Source organism: Cyrtonyx montezumae, unplaced genomic scaffold (assembly GCF_038088225.1).
Source record: "Cyrtonyx montezumae isolate F1298 unplaced genomic scaffold, pur_monq_1.0 scaffold_8, whole genome shotgun sequence".
Classification (NCBI taxonomy): domain Eukaryota; kingdom Metazoa; phylum Chordata; class Aves; order Galliformes; family Odontophoridae; genus Cyrtonyx; species Cyrtonyx montezumae.
Window position 1 is genome coordinate 19,183,639 of NW_027072089.1, and position 15,195 is coordinate 19,198,833.

The 15,195-nt window shown below is 44.6% G+C and overlaps 1 protein-coding gene across 3 annotated transcripts; it reads left to right on the forward strand.

Annotated features, from left to right (window-relative positions):
* Nucleotides 1-1,526: 1,526 nt before the first annotated feature.
* Nucleotides 1,527-13,964, forward strand: ZNF706 (zinc finger protein 706). Of its 3 annotated transcripts, none has more exons than XM_065753184.1 (4): nt 1,527-1,639; nt 4,078-4,214; nt 4,813-4,920; nt 13,704-13,964. In XM_065753184.1, the coding sequence occupies exons 2-3, from the start codon at nt 4,080-4,082 to the stop codon at nt 4,906-4,908; spliced, it is 231 nt and encodes a 76-aa protein (XP_065609256.1). In that variant the 5' UTR covers nt 1,527-1,639; nt 4,078-4,079; the 3' UTR covers nt 4,909-4,920; nt 13,704-13,964. The 3 variants fall into 3 exon arrangements, with proteins under 3 accessions (XP_065609256.1, XP_065609255.1, XP_065609253.1); XM_065753183.1 differs by lacking the exon at nt 13,704-13,964 and adding an exon at nt 5,562-7,581 and having other exon boundaries at nt 4,813-4,957; XM_065753181.1 differs by lacking the exon at nt 13,704-13,964 and adding an exon at nt 5,562-7,581 and having other exon boundaries at nt 1,528-1,639.
* Nucleotides 13,965-15,195: the final 1,231 nt, after the last annotated feature.

The following is a 15,195-nucleotide window of genomic DNA, read 5'->3' on the forward strand; positions in this document are numbered from 1 at the left end:
CTTACCATCATATTGCGAGTGATTCTGGCCCTCCTCATTTTTCAGCCTGAACACACTCATGCTTGGCCTTTAATTAGAATGTTATTTCTCATCAATAATGCCATTATGAAAAGGTAACCTCTTATTTATTTACTTACATATTTAGACTGTACCTAAGGGCTCCATAAGAACTAAAGTGCCTGATGTATAGCATGAGGAGCTGTCTTCTCTCTGTATGATGTCACTATACATTTCATTGGATTCTAACCCCTGAAACATTTCCGTAAGGCTTGGCTTGGGCACAATAGCAAGCTCCTTGCATTTGGTCTGCATTTAATTGCAGAGATGTATTACTGATTTTTACTTCATTTTAATGCAGAATTTTTGGTAAAATCCATGGGGTTTATGAGTTTCTTTTAAGCTAAAAAAACCAACAAAATAACCCAAACCCTCCAACAATTAAAGAAGTGCGTGGAAAAAAAACAACAGAATATTTCTTCTAATTTGCAAACACAACATTTCAATCTGAAGGCTTCTTTAATTTTTCATTTTAACTTTCATTCATACACTCTGGCTTCCTTTAGCTCATATGGGAGCAGCACAGGAAGTCCAGGAGCCAGATAATCTGCAATTACAACTGCTTCATTCTGACACAGCTATGCAAAGCATCCCGCATGCAGCCGGCTCTGCCTCTCCACCAACTCACCATATCCGCCCTGCATCTCTCTGCTGCCCTGCGTGTGTACGTCTAAATATTCCCGTTGGTGCGATAAATGGGTTTCGTGCAGTGAACAAACTGAAAAATCGCTCAGAGCAAGTGGAAAATTGTTATCGTTGTAACAGAAGTGCCAACTACGGGGACTCTTTTTTTTCCCCATAATGGGTTCTATTTCCTAATGGTCGCTTTGCAAGAGTGAATTGCACAGCAATGATTTGGGCAATACAGGAACAGATGCTGCGGCACAAAGGGCAACAGACAAAGCAGCCAGAGGGAAGGTCGTGGTCCTCTGTGCCGCACAGAGCTCAGTTCTGCCAGCAGCAGCAGCAAAAGGTTCAGAGAGCAGCAAGAGCTCAACGTGCAGTCAAGAAACCTGCGTTATGGGAAATTCCCACGCAGCCAGGCATGCAGCAGCGCCCAGCGCGGGGACACGAGCCCGGACAGCAGTCTCCAGCAACAGCACAGAGGTCAGCAGACCTGAAGCAGCCAGGACAGAGGTCACTCGTTCACCCTCTTCCCGATCAGTGCAAAACCACATGCTGAAAGCCACCCATGCCCTGGGTGCTGCATCCTCACAGCAACCTTCCAGCCGCCCTCCCCCTTTCCAATTGAAGAAAGCCGCTTATTCCCTCCCCTCAGCCCGTTCTTTCAAAGCAACGTCCCCCACGCCCGCTCCGTGCTGTGCCCTCAGGCCGCCCTCCCACGCTGCCTGTACCACCCCACCTCAGCGCGCCCGCCGCCCGCCCGCGTTATGTAACGATGCGGCGCCGCCATTGGCTGCCGGGCTCGGGCGGCGCGGTCGCCGAGGTGGGGCCGCGCATGCGCGCTGCCATCTCCCCTCCTTCCTCCTCGTTCTCTCAGGCGGCGGCGGCGGCTGCAGCGGGGCCGCGCGGAGCCGTTTCCTCCCGCTCGCCAGGGCCCCCAGGCCGCGCTCCCAGCCGGGTGAGGGGAGCGGGGCGGGCGGGGTGCGGGGCCGGCCGGGTTGCGGCGGGGCGGGCCGGCCGCTCGGCCTCAGGGGGATGGGGGCGGCCTGGGCGCAGGCGCGGAGGCCTCATCCGCCGCAGGCCTCGGGCCGGGCTGCGCGAGCGATGCCGTCCAGCTGCTCTCGTTCCGCAGCGCCTTTCTGCGCGCTCCCGAGCCCTCGTGCTGGGTTATTTCCGAACACTGGGACGGGAGGGTGTGTCTGATGGGGGAAGCACCGCTTATCTGTGTTGTGCGAACAGATCTTTGGGCTCATTTTAATTACTAATTTTTCTCAGAATACTAGCGTAGATTTGAGTCGCTTTCTTAGTATGCTAATAGTAGGGGTAATCTGAATGTTTCAGTAGCTGAGTGCTGGATTTTTGGTTGTGGGTGTCATAGGAAGGTTAATATGTTTAAGCAGATGTTTATGTTTCCTTGTTTGTGTCTTCAGTAAAGACAAAAGCCTCCGGTTGTGCCCGCAGGATATTTTGGGGAGTTGGACTCCACGTAAAGGTCCCTTCCAACCCCTACAGTTCTGTGATCAGCTGTCCAGTGCAGGCTGTGTCCTGTGACTGAGCTGTTACAGTGTATGAGTTACACTCTTTCCAAGGGTCCAAAATACAAAGTAATACACAGATGTTTTATGGGAACTTCTGTCAGCAGTCACTAACTTTGGAAGGATTTCTGTAATGCCAGTAAAATAGAACTGAAGTAAACCCCATGGTTCCATTTAGTGCATGCAAAGCGATTGGCAGTGCCACTACTTCTCCTTTTTCTTTTTTTTTTTAATGTGATTGTGGTGTTCTTATTGAGCCAAGCTGTGCATAAACAGAGTGAGGCCCTGGCTGGGATGTTTCAGAGTAACTGTAACATCTGCTGAAACTCCATAGTGAAACAGGGGCTGGTATTTTCAGTTCAACACTGCTGCATCTTGCAGAAGCTGTGAATGCCACGTGTATCTCTGTACGCTTGTTAATAAAATTGGTGTTTTCTTGTGTTCAGGCAGGTTTGTTTAGTTACGTAGAAGGATAATAACTATGGTGTTACTTGGGCTTACGAATTTTTTTAGAGAAGCTGATGAGGAAAGGCAAGGGATTGCTGAAGCTGTAGTGTGATCCTTCTCCAAAGGGCTGGGTAATGGTGTTATATACCATGAAAAAAGGGACTGTGGCCTGGGTTTGCAGTGGTTGCAAGCTCTTTTGGGTGAGGTCTGGCCTTCTGTTTGAGACTGAGCACTGTGATGCTTTGTGCCCAGGAACTAATGCAAATACTAGTGGATTTCCAAACGCAGCTGAGCTTTCAGAGAAGCTTCCATTTATTTAGAGCTGGAAGGGTTTTCATGCTGGAGCATAGTTTGCAGGAGTGTGAATAGCCTACTCAGTGGAAGGCATCAGTCCCTGTGAGAAGTGCTGCATGGCAGAGCAGTTGTGTCCATGCAGTGTGTTCTGCTGAGCAGCAGACATTGCGCAGAGGGGCAATAACCAGCCAGCCAACCTGTTGGGAACAGTAGGCCTTAATAGTTGTCCTCAAAAACTCAGACTTCAGTAGCTGTGCAGTGTGAGCCCCACAACTGGATTAGGCGTGGGACACAAGGGACTGTAGGAAAGATAATAGCTAGAAGTGGGCTGCTGGCTTACATAACCACATTCAGAATTCTCCTCTGTCGCTGTGCCCGAATCCTGCCTGGCGTCTGCTCTGGGGGTGGGCTGCCAGCTAAGCTGGGTGTCCTCGTGGGCTGTGTGCAGGTGGAGTGCTCCTGCTGCGGAATATGCTGCTCTGCTTCTATGTGAAATAAGATTTTTGTACCTTGGTGGACCTTCTAATGGCAAGTGGTAGTTGTGTTAGCTTCCCTTGTGCTTCTGGGTCACGTAGAATAATGGCTTCTGGTGGAGACAGTTTTACATCCTTTCTAGAAGTATGTAGACGTGCTTGTAAGATCAGCTGAAAATTGCAAAGGGTGGCCACCTCTAAAAATAGCCTTTGATAAGGAAGGATAATGCATCACTCTTACCGTTCCTGATTCCAAAGCAGATCATAAACAGGTACACTGAAAGGTAGTGGTACAGCTTGGAGAACACTTTTAATTTCCCTTTCTTGGAACTTATTCCAAGTTGCAGAAATAAGAATTGAGTGTCTCTGTTAAAAACCTTTCTCAAAATTAGACCTTGAAGCTTTTTAGAGGAAGAAGCCTTAGGACGGACTAGAGAACTATTGTCTCTTTAGAAAGCTACTAAAAGTTGAGGATCTCCACAAAATAAGAAGCTTGAACAGATGCCTGTTGTATATGAATTATGGGAGTTGTGGGTCAGAGTGCAAGGGCAGAGCACATGACTGCTTACATTCATAGTTACGACTGAGTCAGCTAGCAACAGTAGTTTCTCACACTTGCAGACTAAATGTCTTCTTTCTGTTTGTAGATATGGCTCGTGGACAGCAGAAGATTCAGTCACAGCAGAAAAATGCCAAAAAGCAAGCTGAGCAAAAAAAGAAGCAAGGACATGATCAGAAGGCTGCAGCCAAGGCTGCCTTGATATACACCTGCACTGTCTGTAGGGTAAGAAAAACTGAAGGCAAAGTTATTGTGTGCAGGTCTGTGTCTAAACTAATAAGTGAGATGTGAGAAATTGTAGGAGGCCACATATCTGTTTCAGGTGTTTTCTTGCCTTGTGAGTTGCAAGGATCTGCGGGCTCTGTTAGCATGCTGCATAAGGTGTAGGAGGTTTGAGAATTCTTCCTAAACAACCATCAGCTAGACCAGTTCCACCACACAGAAAAGATCTTCCTGTCTTAACATCAGTGGTTATTGATGTTAATATAGAGAGGGAAAGTGATACTCCGTGATGCCAGAAGCTTTAATGTAAGTTCAGTGCATGCTAACTTCCTTCAGAACAGATATCCTAATGGGAGTTCAGAAATCAGAGTGCTGTTTGGATTATACTTCAGGTGGTTTTTACTGTGTGCGTGCCCTCCTGGAGCTAAAGATTGTCATTTTCACTTAAATGGTTGGTGTTAGGATAGACTTGTCATTTCACATGCCTTAATTAGGGTTCCAAATAAGATTCACAAGTAAAGTAAAACATGGGGGGATAACGTTCTGTAGTATCCTGTAGCTCTTGTACTGTGCATAAAGTTAAATGTCTCTCTTTAATCAGACACAAATGCCGGATCCCAAGACCTTCAAACAGCACTTTGAAAGCAAACATCCTAAGACTCCACTTCCTCCAGAACTGGCTGATGTTCAGGCATAAAGATATCTACAGGTCATTACTTTTATCAGATAATCATTTAAAAATTAAGGTATATTATAAATGACTTGTTTGTTGTTTTGTTGATTTTTTTTGTCCCCACTTACTTGGACTTGAAAGATGCTTTATTTTTTTAACGTAAAAATTAAGTATAGGTTAAATGAATGCCCCTCAACTGTTGTTATGTGGTTGAAATGGTTGTCATTGCATGAAAGATCTTTTGGAAGGTATTAACGTTGTTTGAAATGGTTGTCCTTAGAGTTGTAGGAATACTTTATTCTTCAGTTACTGCTTTGAAATGTTAGCTTCCACAGTTCTTGGTTTGAACAAAATATTTATAATAAATGTGCCTGTTGTTAGAAACTGTGTAATGAAAGCAGAATTGTTTAGCATATTTCCAACAATTCAGCCTTTTTTTTTTGTTCCTGAAGTTATGCAAGTGAATGCAGATTTTTCTGCATTCAAATACAAAATTTAACCTCTGTTTTCTCCCTAGAAGACACTTTGTAACAGCCAGCTGTTAGGCTGTAACTGAGACAGCTTACAATTAAAGTCTGAAATAAGGTGAAAAACAGAGTTACGGTATTTCTTTCACTCTAAGGTAAACAGCCTTGAGTAGCAGTTCAGCTTAACTGAGTTATTCTTATTTTTTATAGGTGAAGTCATGGCACCTATTGACTCTTCTACTGTCAGACCTTACATAACAAACCTGCAGCTGCTTTTCTAAAACTGTTGATCAGCAAAAATGAAGGGGCTACAGAAACATTCATATTTTTATGCTGTTCCCTCTTGGGCTTCATGCAGAGACAATTGTGTAAATGTACAGTTGTGCCCTCTTTGGAAATCCTGAAAAATCAGTCCATACTTGTTATAAAAACAAAAATTTTTTTACAATTGTAATTATATTGATGTTCATATTGTGTAAAATAACTCATTTAATAAAGTAGTACTTTGATTTTACAATATCACAGATTAAATGCTTGTAGAAGTTCTGTTTTAACTTTCTGCATTATCTGCCTTATAAAACAATAAAAGACAAAGTGGAATCTTCCCCATCCTGCTAAAACACGAGCAGTATCATTCCACTGAAAGTAATGTACATTACAGTAAGTTAATTTTAATGGAAGAGGGAAGCTGCTCAGGTTGACTGTTCAGTGTGGTGCCTGCTTGAGCTCAGTCACTAATGTTCCACTTACTGACTCGAGAGGCACAGCCAGCTGCCGAGAAGCTGCAACAGTATGGTGAGACTTTGGTCTAAGGTTTTGTCCTGTGTATCAGAGTCTATTGCTACAAGCCATTTCTCATGGGATTCCTGTACTGTGAGGGCTGGAGCTAGTTCCTTAGTCTCGCCCTGGAGAGACTCTGGTTAGCCTTGTGATCCTTAATAGTCGGTGGTTGGCTGAGGAAGCTGAGAGGCGGTGGAGTTTAATGCTTTTGGGAATGCTGGCTTAAATAGTGCTCACAAGTATTAGTTCAAAGCAGTTCAAGTCTTAGTCAAAACTTTAATTTGAGAAGGTTTCTGAAGATACTCGAGCAGTCAGCCACAAGTGTTCACCCTCAAATGCATGTGGTTATTTTAGTAATGGCTCTTCAAGAAATACATAAAATAGCCAGCCATGAATAGCCTTTCTTTGCAACAAGCCTAAAATAAGCCTGTTGGGGAAGAGCCAGAGTAACTGAAAAGATATGGCTAGCTTAAAAAAACTGTGTGTGATTAAAGTTGCATTGACAAGAAAAAGCTGGTTAATAACTCTCCGGCCAAGAACATTTGAGAAGCTAAATGTAATTAGCCTTTAAGTGTTCTGGGCTCGGTTCTAATCAGAGATGTACAGTGCAGAAGTAGTGGAAAAACATCTGATTAGTCCTGGAAGATCTGCTGTACAAAAAAAGCCCAACCTATCTGGCACTTGGAGGGGGCTTATTTCAGAGCTGTCATTTAGAACTCACAGTAAGAAGCAGCACTAGAATAGCTGTGATTTATTGCAGTTACAAGAGATGTATGAATTTGGCCGTCCAAGTAACCCTTCCTACACAGCAGGACTGTACATCTGACCCTTGTGTGGCTTCCTCAAGTCTAGGGCCATGGTCTCAAAGACTCATTCACTTAAAAGAATGCACTTGGTATTTTATTATATAAAGTCAAAGCCTTTGTCTTCGTCCACTCATTTGCTCTTTAATGAACTACTTCTGTGAGACTAGCTTCCTGTCCTCTTTGCTGTGACAGTATCTGTGTAAATACTTCTTTTGACATGAAGTTTCTCTGTATTATAGTCACTCCAGAATAACCTGAACACCACTTAACTTTTATAGGTAATGTCGTTCTCCTCTGCGAGTAATCCACCACTGCACTTGTACACCTGACACCAGAATGTAACCCTTCATTTGATTTTCTTTAATGTTATCAATAAGTATATCCTGACAAACTGGTTCCCACAGAGTAGGAAATCTGCTGTATGGAGGAGAGGTACTTAAATGTCTGATGCTGAAGTTTGTTTAAAGTATGCTGAGTACAAATGGGTGAAGATGTTTCTTGCACTGATTGGTAATCAGTAATCTGGTTTTATTCTCCAAAATGTCCTGGGATGTATCCCTATAGCTTGGTCTTGAGGTGAATTATATGTTCTATTCTTTCCATTCAAATTGTGTAGCGTTAAATAAAAAGATTTTGTTTCATAATCAACTTCTCCTAATGAGCACTGAAGAGCTGGAAGGCTGCATCAGTAGCGGGATGGTGGAGTTAGAATTGTGTTTTCAAAACTGTGATGCTTAATTAGAAAACACCTTCTAAACCAATGTTTTTTCTGTGTAGCTTTTAGAAGGCCAGAGTGATCCTCAGGTCACGAAGACCCCTCATTGTAGTATCTGCAGTGTCAAAGACAGGAACAAACAAAATCTATGACTGAACTGTTAAAAGGGTTTACGAGTGTAGTGGGGATGCTCTATAAATGAGGGAATAGTTCTTATTTAGGATATCTGTGATATTCCTTTTACCTAAGAAGTCAGAGGAAGGACTGGGAGTTCTTCACCTCTTCCTGATCTGAAGAATGACACCCTGTTATCTGCCTAAAGACACAGTTGTGCATTGTAACGTGTCTGATTAAAGATAATAAAAAGAAAATGTAAAATGTCGTATTTCCTGCCTGCTTTTAAAAACAAGTATTGCTGCACTTACGAAATCAGTGTCTTAGCTGTGGACAGTCCTGGAGCTTGAAGCCGTGTAACTTTGAAAGAAAGAAAAATAGGCATGGAAAGTTTCACACATTCCCTTGAGGAAGATTCATCTTTGTGTAGTGGCAGTTTTTAGGTGGAGTATGAATTGGTGCAGATATCAGCTGTCGTGGGTGCTTGTGGAATGATGTTAGGAAACGATTGGGGGTTTGCAAAAGCCCGCGTCTCGTCTGGGAATTTCCAAATTGCATCTGAAATCAAATCTTAGGCAGGGCTTAAAATGTTTTCCAAAATTCTCTCTGCTCCCAGGCAGTGTGTTAGCATGTGTAGTTGCAGTCAGGTCATCTCAGGGCCTCGCAGCAATCAGTATGAGTAGTTTGCATTTTGCATTGCCCAGACTTCTAGAGGTAGCGCAGGGGTGCAGACGCTCGGATTTAGCCTCTCTTAATAAGAGTTTCAGGTTTCTTGCTGTCAAAATGCTGTGTGAAAAATCTGAAATAGAAGTGGAAGGCAGTTGCTATGTGTCCTTAAAGAAAGAGCTGGCTCTGTGCAGTGCTCTTGGAACGTCCCTGGAGACTGTCCCCTTTGGTTATTTGCTGTCAAGCTGAAAACACTTCAGCTCAAGTAAAGCTAATGGCCAGGGGCTGTTTGCAGACCACACAGTAATGAAGGAATTTATAGCATTTCTGTAAACTGCATTGAAGTATTTTCCTTTCTTGATAAAATGAGGTAATGGATGGGGTTTCTTTTATCATCAGACACCGATAGGCTTGAGATCTTTTTGTTTCCCATTTCACAGAGGAAAGTTGGGAGTATCTGGCTTTCCTAGGATAGTCTTCTCAAAGGCTGACCAGTGAGGTGAGTCAGAATTCACCAAGTAAAGGTCAGCCTGTCCTTGTGTCTGCTCAGCCCTCTTCTACTGTATATAATTCTGGGGACTTGATTTACCTAGCTAGAATGTGGCAGGCTTTGCAGTGGAGTTTGAATTCAGCCCCCAAATAGCTCTGAATGTGCTCTGAATGTGTGCTTCTCCATGTTCTGTAGAGTCATCAGAGGTGCTGTAGTCAGGACAGTGGCAAGGTGTGAAATTCTGTCTGTGGAATTTTCCCATCAGTGTTTTGAAAATTGTTTGGAAATGGTTAATGTGTTATCTATTGCCTTTTTTCATGTACTTGAGGTACAGTAGAGACAGCATAAGGGAGCTGTGTAATCAGGGTAGTTTTCAAAGGTAGGATAGGTTGGTCATGTATTTTCTACAATTCTTTAATGTGGCTCTTTGCAAAGGGGTTTCTGGGAAAGGAGGAATCAGCACAGCTGTCCTCTGAAAAACGCTGTCCATAGCATGTATAATGATCAGTACAGCACTGATGGGATGGTGAAAATATTGTGTGTACCCTGTGCTTAGCTGTTACTAAACTGCAAACTATGGGAATGTAAATAAAAGTTGGAGATCTTCCAGGGAGGTAAGGGCTGAGGGAAATCTCAGAAAGCCACCTCGTTCATCTCCTTGCTCTGAAGTTGGGTCAGATCTGCCCACACCAGAACAATTCCTTTTCTAACTTGTTCTTAAAATCATCTTCTAAGTCTAGAGATTGTACTCTTTTCTGAGTCCTCCGGTCTGACCGTGTCCTTAACTCATGTTGTCCAAAATGTGACCCAGAGTGCTGACAGAGGCCAGAGGTCCCAGTGGAAGTGGGACTCACACATCAGTTCTATCAACACTCTGGAACTGTATTTGCCTTCTTCCGCTATTAGGGGGCCACCCCAATGGTCTCCACTTTCTGTCTATGTATTTAATGCATACTTACCTGTCTTTACTTGGTCTCAGATATCCAAGTATGATTTCACTAGGAGGTCTTGCAGATGTCCTCTTTCAATCTGCGCTCTGAATCGTGCATGCATATGTCATATGGGGTAGATCCTACACAAAGCCCTTCAGTTCCCTGCTTGAGTATCTTCCCAGGCTCCCAGCAAGCCTGGGTACTGAGTCTCCGAGAGCACTGGTGGTCAGTATGGATCAGAGCTTACTGCTTCACCTGTGAGAACTTCACCCAATGATGGTGTCCTGCCTCCATGGCACCAGGCCTGTTTCCACGTGTGGTGGATGTTAAAAAAGGCACAGCATACCTTGTTCCTGGCTAATCTGGGGTGGCAGACTCTTGCCTGCTTCAGCTGACTGACAGAGTTCCTTGTTTCTTCTTACATGCCTTCTGCTTTCTTTCTCCTTGCTGTGTTCTCCAAGAGGAACATGAGTGGGCCACGCTCGTGTGGGTCGCAGCTGGAGTATTGTATGTCAGCTGAATCACCTATTGCCAACACGAATGCCATCTAAATCCTTCAAGCCACTCTTTCCATTTCCTAGCATGCTTTGTTTAGTTAGCTTTTGTGTGGGTGTGGACTTAAGTAAAAAATGCTCTTTATAACTTATTAGTAAATCATATCTTTCGTTTTCTTCCCTTCCCTATTAAGTAATGTACCTGTTCTTAACTTTTTCTGGTTATTTATGGACTGTTTGTAGCTGCCTTTTATAACCTTGGCTGTTTGTTTTATTTTCACTCTGCTGATGAAGCTCTTTGCCAACTGTTGAAGCCACCTACAAACACATTACCTGCTTGCCAGTCGGAGTGCACAGAGACTGCAGAACACCCAGGTCTTTGAAAGCACTCCTCACTACTTCTTGGCCTTTTGTGTACTGGCAATGGGGCAAAACCCAATCCTTCTTTGTGTCCCACCTGGTGCTTGTGAAATTAAAGTGTGCTTAGAGAACAAACACACGTTAATTACACTTCATCTTCTCAGGCCAACCACATAGGCCTTAACTCTTAGCTTCTTCACAGAGTCACAGAACTGTAGGGTTGGAATGGCCCTCCAGAGATCATCGAGTCCAACCCCAAACCAAAGCAGCTCCCTGGACCAGGTTCCTTTTGTGCCTTCAAGTTCTAGCAGCCGTTACCTGCTAATCCTTTTAACTCCTTTGATACACATATTCTTTAGGTGTAAACGGTTGCTCCTTTTTTTGCAATAAAATGGTGCTTCATTTCAAAATACTGTGGATCTTTTGAAGAGGGAGAAATGAGAGCTTCTTTCCAAGTGCAGTTAAAAGTGTTTGTGTACATTCTTCTGGTATTGGGAGCTCTTCTTACAGTCATAACTGTCACAGTGATGCTTAACACAATGGCTCTTCCTGATTCTGAAAGCCATGCAGGCCAGACTTTGTGCCATGGGACTGCACACAGTACAAGAGCTGATGGGAATTGCTGCCTGTGCAGTAGAACTCCTGTCCCTCCACACAGGAACAGACTGAAAAAATGATTTAAATTTGTGACTGGTTCCACTTGCTGATTTTTATTTTGAATTTGGAAAGCAAGCTTTGATTATGCTGTACAAAAACTGCTTAACTTTCTTGGATACATTTTCCAAAAGGTGTCTGCTGCTGTGGTAGGCTCTCAACAAGTCAGTGCTAAAAGGTAGCATTTCTCTTGAGGTCTAGGCAATGCTGCTTGTTCAGACAGTGTTAAGGAATAGTGCACAGCTGCTTGTGTTGCTGCAATAAACCACTCAAAGATTTTACTACTATGCGTCTGAGAGAATGAGATACTGGTTCACAACTTTACCACTTTTAACAAGGAAAACTTCCCAGCTTTTAGGCTGCTTTCTAAGTGGACAAAGCACGCCTATGTTTTCCTCGAGTCATGATTTAATCCCATGTATTGAAGTTGGTAGGAACGTGGTTTTGTTATTTGGTAGACATTCATAAGCACGTGCAGGAGCTGACTAACTTGGTGCGTCACTGGGGTCGGATTCCCCGACCTCCTGAGCAGCAGTGTGACACAACCCTTGTGTGCTGAAGGAGATGCTGAAGGACCAGGCTAACGTAGGGATCACACACAGTGGGAGTGCTGGTATGCCAAGCTTCACACACCATAATTCCTACAACCATAAGATGTTTTTGGACTGCAGTCTCTCAGCCCTCAGAATTTGGTCTGCTCTGCCCAGCTGTTCTATCATAAGCCCTGTTGTTGGAAAGGCTGTGTAGGCAGTGTGACTGTGCAGACCTCACAGATGCTGGTGTCCCATGGACAGAGATTTGGAAACTGCTGTCTTAGGCACTTGTGAAATGAATCATTTCTCTTGCTTGCTTTATGGCTACGGGCGTTTTCTCAGGGCTCAGATATCTCTGTGCCACTCCCCCGTTTCCCAGCTGGGGTGATTGGATGGGGAGGAGTGCAATCGTGTAACAGTGAAACTGTCCAGCATGAAACTACTGACTGCTAAGGGGAGTTTGATTGCACTGTCTATTTTTAGCTGGTGCTGGCCTGACTTCACCTCTCACTGCTGTGATGGGGTAAAAGCAATCTGACATTTGCGGGCAAGCTTTCCTCTTGAAATGAGACTTGCACAGCTACACCAGAGTCGTGTCCCGCTTTCCCTAGACCCTGACTTTAAGCCCACTGGCTGAATACAGCCAAATTTGGCAAGAAGGGAGGTATTGTAAAGGCAGTTCTGTCCTGTGAGCACTGTGAAGACAGGCAGATGGACAGAGGAAGCACTGTCTGTCGTTACTGGGGAGAGCAGTGGGCTCAGAGCTGCACAATGACCTCCCACGGTGCCAGGCACCAAACACACACTTGAGAAATGCCAAAACCACAAGTGCCATTTCCACCCGTGCTCGCATTTCTTGAGTCAGGAAAGAGAACACAGCTCTGTGCACCTGGTTCCAAGTGCCTGCACCAAATGTGCTCAGTGTCAGAGCTTTGTTCTCCCTCTTTTGCTGCCGGCCGTGTGCCCTGCCATCACCTTTGACCCAAATAGGGCATTTGCTGGCACTGCCATTGGCAACGCAAGCTGGCAGTCCGACAGAAAATGATCCCATTGACTTTGCTGGGCAAGCGAGATAAGTCAGCTCTGGGCAGAGCCTGCCAAGTCCTGGTGCAGGGGAAGCAGGGGGAGCTTGGCTGATAGTGTAAGATAGGAGATGAGCATGTGAACTGTGGCTGAGAGGTCCCAGGTATTATGCTGAATGTGCCTGTATTGTATCTTGAGTTACCTGAGCTTTGACCATTTCCCAGGGACTCTATTTCTGTACAAGATCAGCAAAGGAAACCAGCTTTCCCTTGATAACTGCCTTGCGTGAGGGGAGGGGCAGAGGGAGAGGTTGGATCTCAGTGAGGCTGCAAGAGCAATTCACTCTGCCTTTGCTTACACGGGGTGGTTCAACACTTGAGGCTGGCACAGAATTGATTGATTGTTAATGATGGTCAAGGTCCATTTAAAGGCAATAAACTAACAATGTCTGGAAGAGGTTGTGCTTTATATGGCACCTGCAGCAGATATTCAGCAATCACTGATGCATCATCCCCCCCAGCTAATGTGGAAGTGAATGTGCCAAATCTTTGATTGATTCCTTTTCCCTCCCTCCTTGTTGTGAGTTTCCCTACACCAGACCTCCACACGCTGTGCTGACACTTACCCAGGTACTCATCTATCCACATACTCTTGAGCACTTATTTAGAATTGGTGTCTCAGGAAGGGAAAAAGCTGGACGGAAATTCAAACAAAGCTGATGCTGAGACTTCATTGTCAGCAGGGATGTTTATGAACTGCATTTGACCAGAATTTGACTTCAGCAGGTCAGATACTGGAGAGCTGGCAGGAAGAGAAAGGAAGCCCTTCCATTTCCAGTGAGCTCCAAGGGAGGAAACGAGCAGGAAAACTCAATGAAGCAGTCACCACTCAAGAGGAGACTAGAACAGAGGAATGGGAACATCAAAGAGTGCCATCAAAAAATGAAGGTGAGCCCAACAGCCAAAGAGAGTGCTGCACCCCAGAATTTCTTTACACATGGCTATAGTTCTCAAGCAGCTACCAATCTTTACCAAGAGCTCATTGGCTTAATTGCTAAAATTGATTATGGCAAAATGCTGAAACGTCCTTCTGAAGGTTGGAGTCCAACTCCTTAAAACAAAGAAAACCATTAATGCGCTCCTGGAGAGTGAATGCAAGACCTGGTGGTTTCTTCTTTATCCTCGTTTCCATATTTCCAGCCCATTTTCTAGGAGAGCTATACAAGTATTTCCTCTTCAAAAACATGGCCCAGCTACTGTTTCAGCTCCCAGTAAATCCTTGATTTACCTCTTTGCTGTGGAATAAGTGGCAGTCTTGCTCTCTTCCATTTCCATTTGCATGTCTAGCCCTGCTGGTATGTAACATCATCAGCTCCTTGGCCAAGGCTCAGCACACCATGCTCACCCCAGGTGAACCCTGCCCTGCTGACAAGTCTGCCTTGCTGAATTTCCAGCACCTCCTGCCCAACCTGTTTGCTTCTCCCTTTTCCTTGGGCTTCAACTCGTTTAGCTTCCATTTAATGTCCTTCTGTCTAGAAAAAAACAAGTCCCTGACCTGCCTTCCTCCTCCTTGGCATGGTGCAAATTAGGACACATCTGTATGAGGGGCCATGTACCCAGCAAATACCTAACAAACCAGGAAGCAGCACTGTCCAGGTCACCCTGAGCTTTGTCCCTCAGCCCTCACCCTTGTCTTTCATGGCAGCACTCAGCAGCCTCCCATTTATTCAATGCACTGTGCTCTTCTATACCTGTTATTGTAATTGGAAGGCTTTCCAAAGGTTTTGGCTTGCATTTATGTTCTGCTTTCTCCTTTGTTTTCCAAAGTACTTTTTGTCCACAGACAACTGGGTACCACACTTGCTCAACTTGTCTGTGGCTCTGCATAACCACAATTCACAAGTTCTTTGTTATGGGGCCATGAGTAGTCAGCAGTGCAGGCTAGGTGCTGATTCAGCTCAGCCAGAGCAGGATGAGCCCCAAACACAGAGCTTCCTTTGCAGGTGGCATCTTTTCCTGTACAGATCCTTTCCCTTAAGAAAAATAAAAAGGCCAAGCTGCTCATGATCACAATTTATAAAGCAATGTTTTCAGGCTCTTGCCATTTGGGGAGAGCTACAGAGATACTCCTCCAAGAAGCTCACAGGGTATTCCCCTCCTATGCTGATGTACGTTAGCCCAACAATAAATGATTGAGTAATTAAAACACCCACAAAAATCAGAACAGAAAGCTTCCTGTTTCAATCTGCATTAAGCCAATTCACCAGAGTGGCACAAT

Excerpts from the sequence above, each read along its gene's own strand:
- ZNF706 (XM_065753184.1), top strand. The coding sequence starts at position 4,080 with ATGGCTCGTGGACAGCAGAAGATTCAGTCACAGCAGAAAAATGCCAAA. Across the intron at positions 4,215-4,812 it reads ACACCTGCACTGTCTGTAGG|ACACAAATGCCGGATCCCAA; the intron begins GTAAGAAAAACT and ends CTCTTTAATCAG.